Genomic DNA, 7,763 nt, shown 5'->3' with positions numbered 1-7,763 from the left:
ATCCTCGTGTGGCGGGGCAACGACAGTCGTTATAACACCGGTGTTCTGTTTCATACTCCTCGTGCCTGCTTACAAGTTACCACGTATGTAACTTATTTATCCTCGCATGGCGGGGCAACGACAGTCGTTATAATACAGGTGTTCCATTTCATACACCTCGTGCCCGCTTACAAGTTACCACGTATGTTACTTATTTATCCTCGCATGGGTGGCAACGACTGAACAACAGTTGGTATACCACGAGTGTTCTGTTTCATAAACCTCGTGCCTGTTACCAATCATACAGTTCTTATAACATAAAGGTTGTAGAAGCTTAGTAGCTGCTAGCCCATTGGGTTGGAGCAATGTTTGTTAAGTGTCTTGCACAAGGGCGCATACGTCCACAATGGAAGCAGTGGTGAGCCTTGAACCCGGTATACTTTAACTACAATGCAATCCCCTAACCACTGTACTATGTCGTTAATAGCACATATGCAAACCTTGTGAAAAAGTTTTGCCGTACTTCGTGTCTTGATCATTGAAGTTAGTTTCATCAACAAATCATTGCATTGTTCCTGTGTATGACATCATAATGGTGTGTATGAGTAATAAGAAAATCAATTTTGACCTGCACAGCTACCCACTTTATTTTTGACAGCTAGTTTTACAAAGTGTCAACAAAACAATAACCTTGAATTGGTTGCACCACTTTTCACAGGTGTTTATATAAGTTAAGTTGTATTTGACCGACACTTCAGTATTTTTTAGGTAGTTTTACAAAGTTTCAACAAAACAATAACCTTGAGTTGGTTGCACCACTTTTCACAAGTTAATATTATTATTAACCTTTTTAATATTAATACAAAACATCAGACCAACCTTGGCCTGGATGGCAGAATGCAACAACTGCAACATTTCTTTGTTAAAAACTTCAATTATTAAAGTATGGGAGAGATGGAGGATCGCTTCTGTCGCGAAAATGAAACCTTCATTGGTTGTTCGGAGCAGGGGGCTTAGATCATCATCTAGTGGTAAAATTGAGTTATTAGAAATTGAAACTGATATTTCATTTCTAAAAAACTACTCAACGAATACTGCCCAACTGTTAGGTTATATTTAAAAAGTACAGGTCTGAATGGCAGTCATACCAAAAAGCTTTCATCTTAAACTTTAAGACAGTTCTAGCTCCAAGCTTCCCCCATTTTAAAGCCTCATCCAATCATATGAATTTGTGGGTCAGCCATCCTTACCCTGTTGATTTCTATTAACCTCCACGCTGCCCTCCAGTGATGGGTCTAATGTTAGCAGCATCACCACAAGGTGGAGCTCTTCCACAATACTGGGAACGAGGAATTGAGCAACGAGGTGTGCAAAAAGTGAAGCAAATCTGGTGAAGGTTATTTAAAGAGTTAGATTATCACACATATAGAATTTAACTTTGAATAATCCAGTCACCAAAGTTTTTGGGTAAGATATACTAGCCAGCTATGTACAAGTGTTTGTTCTCTCACCTTTTTATTTCCTTAATAAATGAGTTGGTAACAGTTGTGCGTGGTTGTTGTATTGGTGTTGTAGCATCTGCTTGTATAGGGCTTATGCATTCAAGTTGTTTGTCCAGGCTTGCTGCAATCTGTAATCACAGAACTATGTTATTGTGAGGCCTAATGTACGTAACTTATTCATCCTTGCATAGTAGGCATGGGTGTATGTTTCATACATCTCTTGCCCGCTTACAATTTACCACGTATGTAATTTTGTGGGTGATTGTATTTTGGGGTTAGTTTTTTTATTCTTACTTTAACAGTGGTTGATTTTTCTGCGTTAAAAATTCTTGTTTTCAGCAGAATTTCTTTTTCCTCTTGTAGCTGTTTTGCTGTGTCCGGAAGTTTAACATTACTTCCACTAGGTAGAGTTGGAGAGGAAAAAGAATCGAAGACAAGTTTGCATTTTTCCGTGGAAACGGAAGAAGAGACAAGAGTTGGTTTAATCCTTCGTTTAGATTTCTTTGTCTCATCTGTTTTAGGCTGAGGGGCAGAAGAAGATAGAGATGGGAAGTCTTCACTGTTCGAAACGTCAAAACTTTTACTTGTTTTCAACAGAGACACTTCTTTCACTTGTTCTGTGCAATTAAAAACTGAAGGTTTTGTAGTTTTAGTTAAATAATCTCCAAAAACTGGAGTTTTGGGATCAATTTTTAAATTTCTATGTCCATCGTTAGAGTTTTCCTGTCTGCTACGGTTCAACGGTTTTCGATTTTTCTTTTTTCCTGAATAAGCGGAGCGGTTTATATGATCTCTATGTTGCTGGAAACCATCATTATAAGATGTCTGTGGAGATGCAGTCAAGGCCTTCGGAGTGCTTATTCTCTCCACCTGTCTTTGGTTCGCTGTCGACGGTTTTGTCACCAATTTTTCAACATCTTGACTTTTCACGTTCGCTTTACTGTTTAATTCGAACAACTGATGTGACTTGCTATGAATAAAATTGAGGAAAAACGAAATAAAATGCGGAGATTTGAACTCTTTTTGTAAATCTGTTGTCTCTTTATCAGAATGAAGATATTTTAAAAGTAAAGTTCTTTGTTTTGTTTCCATTTTGATTTATTAGCAGAAAAATCTTACAAAAACTAAAAACATAAGACCTGTCAAAACATTACCATTACTATTTACATCAAGTTAAACCAAATTCAAGTACTATACGTTAGATTGGTGTAGATGCCATAAATAAAGTTAAAGAAGCTGTCGTTTTGTTCTGTGTTCTTCTAATAAAAATTCGTGGTGATAGAAAGAGACACATATAAGTTACGTTGCGTCATAAATCAGGACCAAACAACTTTAAAATTACCAAACTACATCATACAGACTACTAACGTACTTACCATGTACAAAATATATCGATTTTTAGCTTTTCATTCGCCATAAAAACGTTTTAAACCGAAATCTAATTTTTATTTTCCCCTTCACACTTTTTGTAAAGGCGCGGGAAATAAGCTGCGTCATTTAGCTTACATGAGTCAGCTAATCTAAACAAAATGTAAAATAAAAAAACAAACAAATTCAAGTACAAAATATAATTTTAAACTTACATTAGTAGCAATAAAATATTTAAAATAAATTTATTTTAAAAATATTTTAATTAAAAGATACGAAAAACTTAACTTATTGTTTTTTTGTGACAGAATATAAATGCACAGTCATAATTACGTCAGCAGTTTCTATTTGACAGCAAGATCTTATAACACGTTTTTCGTGCGTTTACATTTCAATATTCTATTGTTGCCGCATTTTGTGACTCTTTCCAGCTGAAAAATACAGAAAATGCCTGAAATTAAGTTGGTGCCGCTCGGCGCCGGGCAAGATGTTGGCAGAAGCTGTATTATTGTTACTTTGGGAGGAAAGAATATCATGTTAGATTGTGGTATGCATATGGGGTTCAACGACGAACGAAGGTTCCCATATTTTGATTATATTACTGGCGGCAAAGGAACACTGACAGAACATATTGATTGCGTAATCATCAGGTACATTCAGAATGTTAAACTGTGCAATATAACTATTTCATGTAGCGTAACTTAACGCACGTGAACGCTACGGTTCCGTAGTGTAATGGTAACGGCGTTCGTTTTGAAACAAAGGATACCGGGTTCAAAACACGATGCTGCTACCACATGTTAGACATATGTTAATTGATCCAACTCAATGTTGACATATATATCAAGCATTTTTATATAATGTGTCTATGTTATATATGTATGCACTTTGCAACACTTATTGCTGTTCACCAAGTTATAAAGTACAAGACACCAATGTCATGGCAAAACGACCCCATCTGAAGCAGAACACCCCTGTTATACCAACTGTCGTTGCCCCGTCATGCGAGAATAAATAAATTGCATACGTGATAATTGTAAGCGGGCACAAGGTGTATGAAACAGAACACCTGTGTTATAATGACTGTTGTTGCCCGCTATGCAAGGATAAATAAGTTAACATTTTTACATCGCAGCCACTTCCATCTCGACCACTGTGGAGCTTTGCCATACATGTCCGAGATGAAAGGATACGACGGACCAATATACATGACCCACCCAACTAAAGCTATATGTCCCATATTACTGGAAGATTACCGGAAAATTACGGTGGATAGGAAAGGAGAAACAAACTTTTTTGACTCGAAGATGATCAAGGATTGCATGAAGAAAGTGATTCCAGTGAATCTTCACCAAACTATACATGTAAGTTGGAATTGAAGTGTTGTTCTAATGTTAGTGTTATTATATGAGTGAATGAGACCAGTGTTATGGCCCTCGTGGGTCAGTGGTTGGATCCTTGCATAGATACTGGATTCAATGCTTACTGATAGGTGTATGCATTCTCAGGCAAGACATTTGACAAACAAATTCTCTAACCAAGTGGTTACTAATGGGTTATAGCACCCTGGGTGTTGAGGGAATGGGCCAACTCTGTTCATAATAACACGGGTGTTCTGTTTCCTACACCCCGTGCCTGCTAAAGTTACCCTATATGTAACTTTGAAAGCGATTATTATCTGTGGGGTAAATATAGCTGACAATTTGGACAACCCATACTAATGTATTAAACACACCCCCCTCCACACACATAACTTTTACACACACCCCTACAGGTTGATGACCAGCTTGAGATAAAAGCTTACTACGCTGGCCATGTCTTAGGAGCCGCCATGTTTCTGTTAAAAGTTGGCACGGACTCCGTTCTTTACACAGGGGATTATAACATGACTCCTGATCGCCACCTAGGGGCAGCATGGGTGGATAAATGTCGGCCCGATGTTCTGATTACTGAGTCAACTTATGCAACAACTATCAGGGATTCAAAAAGGTGAGTTGCAGGTCATTGGTTAAAAACAACTTTTCAAATCAATTACTTACAAAGTTACATACGTGGTTACCTGTAACCAAGTTGGGCATGAGGTGTATGAAACAGAGCATCTGTTATAAAACGACTGTAATTACCATTCAAGCAGTTCCAAATTAGGTTGTCTTGCTACCTGAATTTCTGATGTAACAATATCCTCACCAGGTGTCGTGAGAGAGACTTCTTGAAGAAAGTCCACGAGCGAGTAGAAGATGGAGGGAAGGTGTTGATACCCGTGTTTGCGCTGGGGAGGGCTCAAGAACTTTGTATTTTGCTCGAGTCATATTGGGATAGGATGAATTTAAAGGTGATGGATTGTTTAAATTATTTATATGTGTAAAACTGGTGCAAAGTAAATATTCTATTCTATATGTGAGGTCTTACAGTGGGTGCATAATGGGACCTGGGATTTAGGCGGGAGTTATCCCATTACCCCGACAGCCAATTAGTGACCACCGGGTTGAAGTAATGTATGTTGAGTGTCTTGCCCAAAGACACAGAAGCATATTTGTATAGTATCTTTACTTGAACTACCATATTAGTAGATCTTCCAAATTTCCCAAACATACTCTAAGTCTAACACTTACCCACACCCCAGGTCCCCATTTACTTCTCAGCTGGCCTTACCAACAAAGCTACAGAATATTACAAACTGTTTATAACATGGACCAATCAGAAGATCAAGGATACTTTCGTTGAAAGAAATATGTTCGATTTCAAACACATTAAAGAGTTTAACCGGTAAGTTATCTAGTGCTTAATAACCACTGGCCTGTGGAGGGCTTTTGGTAATATTAAACATAATATTTTTGCAAAATTTCTTAACACTTTGGTAAACTAGTTGTTAAAAATACTGAAACAACTTATGTAAAAACATAATAATTATTATTAATTCTGCAAAGTTTCTTAACATTTTTTTAAAACTAGTTGTCAAAACTACTAAAAACAACTTATATAAACACCTGTGAAAAGTAGTGCAACCAATTCAAGGTCATTAGGCCCATATACCTTTAAATTTAAAAGGAATATATTACTTTAAACTTAAACTTAAGGTGTAACTGGTCTACCTCACCCATAAAAAGACCTCTAACGTTTAGATAAATGTTAAATATAGAAATCTTCAGTAAAATCTATAACTTCACAAATCCTACATAGATAATCTTTTTAAATGTACAAATACACTAAAAGTAATTGGCCAACCACGGCCCACATTCCAGGTTCCCTGCAGTGCCTCACTATATAATAAAATTTATATATATTTCAATATATAAACCTTTGACTATAAATTTCACTTCCACAGATCCTACATAGACAACCCTGGCCCTATGGTGGTGTTCGCTACCCCTGGCATGTTGCATGGGGGTTTATCACTGGAGATATTCAAACGCTGGTGCACGAATGAGAAGAACATGATAATCATGCCTGGGTACTGTGTAGCAGGGACTGTGGGAAACAAGATCTTGTCGGGGATGAGAAAAATTGAACTCAAACCTGGACAGGTGGGTTGTTACAACATAATGGACACTGTTTATATCAGCTGCAGCGTAGTGTTATTTTTGTTGTCGAACAATTGTTTGAAGTCGTATTTGGCGGGTTGGTGAGTAGGTTTACTAGTTTGCTACCTGCGATGTGGTTGGGTGCTTGCATTGTAACCGAAGCATACCGAGTTCAATGCTTGCCTTTACCATTGTGGGTAAAACAGTCAACCTTAATTGCTCCAACCCAGCGGTCACTAATTGGTTATAGCACCCTGGGTGTTATAGGGTAATGGACTAACTCTGGCCTAAATCTCTTGGTGTGCCATGGTGTAGGACTTCACTCACATATACAATAAACAAGCACAAAGTGCTAACAAAACAAGCTAAAGTTTGCTTAGGCCACTCTGATCATAGAAAATTATAAATAAACAAGTTGTTGTATACATTTATATATACCCACCCCACCACCTCCCATCCACAGATAGTGGAGATAAAGATGCAAGTGGAATACATGTCGTTCAGTGCGCACGCTGATGCCAAAGGTATCATGCAGTTGATACGAATGTGCGAACCGTCGAACGTAATGTTAGTGCATGGGGAAGCTGGGAAGATGGATTTCCTAAAGTCAAAGATTAACCAGGTTATTATTTTATATTTTGTTGGATAATTTCTTAACTTCACTCGCCCCCATATTTTGCTTGTATTTTTTTCTCCCTGCTTCTTTCTTGCGCTTATTTTATTTGCTATATTACAAGTAAAAGGTTAAGGTTTTATGAAAAATTTTTAAATAAAATTAACATTTTTATACCGAAGAAGCGTAAAAAGTCTGCATGACATCAATATTTATGGTGGACAAAACTGAATTAACAGAAAACTGGAACATGTTTGTCTGTGTTATACACAACATGCATTTATACACAAATTAGTTATTCTGTATGGGTGAGGTCCTTGAGGACCTGGGATTCCGGATTTGGCCCACTACCCCAACATCAATTAGTTATTCTATATGGGTGAGGACGTGAGATCCTACAGTGAGGCACGCTATGGGACCTGGGACTTAGGCCAGAGTTGGCTCATTTTTCCAACATTGTATATGCACATTCTATTCTATATGGGTGAGGTCCTACAGTGAGGCATGCTATGGGACCTGGGACTTAGGCCAGAGTTGGCCCATTACCCCAACATTGTATATGCACATTCTATTATATATGGGTGAGGTCCTACAGTGAGGCATGCCATGGAACCATTATCCCAAGTTCCCAACACAAATTGATTAAATATCATTAAATTTTATAAGGTAATAAATTATACCTGGTAGCAACGGCAGCATAATTTCAAATTACTGTATTTTTCCATATCTGTCATCTAATTGGTCAGGAGCTGCATCTACCTGTTTCAAACCGGCCAATGG

At 37.7% G+C, this 7,763-nt stretch overlaps 2 protein-coding genes across 2 annotated transcripts in view; one reads left to right on the top strand and one right to left on the bottom strand.

Annotated features, from left to right (window-relative positions):
* LOC100180185 (codanin-1) overlaps positions 1-2,616 on the bottom strand; it is a gene marked incomplete in the record, with an annotated part of 8,449 nt that extends 5,833 nt beyond the window's left edge. Inside the window, 5 exon segments of the mRNA XM_002127231.5 lie at positions 480-554; positions 859-1,004; positions 1,230-1,366; positions 1,491-1,609; positions 1,776-2,616. Of these exon segments, the coding sequence (XP_002127267.2) occupies positions 480-554; positions 859-1,004; positions 1,230-1,366; positions 1,491-1,609; positions 1,776-2,573 (1,275 nt within the window).
* A 619-nt stretch (positions 2,617-3,235) lies between these two features.
* LOC100186018 (integrator complex subunit 11-like) overlaps positions 3,236-7,763 on the top strand; it is a 7,702-nt gene continuing 3,174 nt past the window's right edge. Inside the window, exons 1-7 of the mRNA XM_002128760.5 lie at positions 3,236-3,499; positions 3,985-4,213; positions 4,624-4,838; positions 5,040-5,181; positions 5,473-5,615; positions 6,175-6,373; positions 6,834-6,992. Coding sequence (XP_002128796.2) covers positions 3,297-3,499; positions 3,985-4,213; positions 4,624-4,838; positions 5,040-5,181; positions 5,473-5,615; positions 6,175-6,373; positions 6,834-6,992 — 1,290 coding nt within the window. The 5' untranslated portion in view covers positions 3,236-3,296. The remainder of the gene's footprint in view (positions 3,500-3,984; positions 4,214-4,623; positions 4,839-5,039; positions 5,182-5,472; positions 5,616-6,174; positions 6,374-6,833; positions 6,993-7,763) is intronic.

This window comes from Ciona intestinalis, chromosome 7, assembly GCF_000224145.3.
Source record: "Ciona intestinalis chromosome 7, KH, whole genome shotgun sequence".
Classification (NCBI taxonomy): domain Eukaryota; kingdom Metazoa; phylum Chordata; class Ascidiacea; order Phlebobranchia; family Cionidae; genus Ciona; species Ciona intestinalis.
The sequence above is the reverse complement of the archived record's forward strand: the minus strand, read 5'-3'. Positions and strand labels throughout refer to the sequence as shown.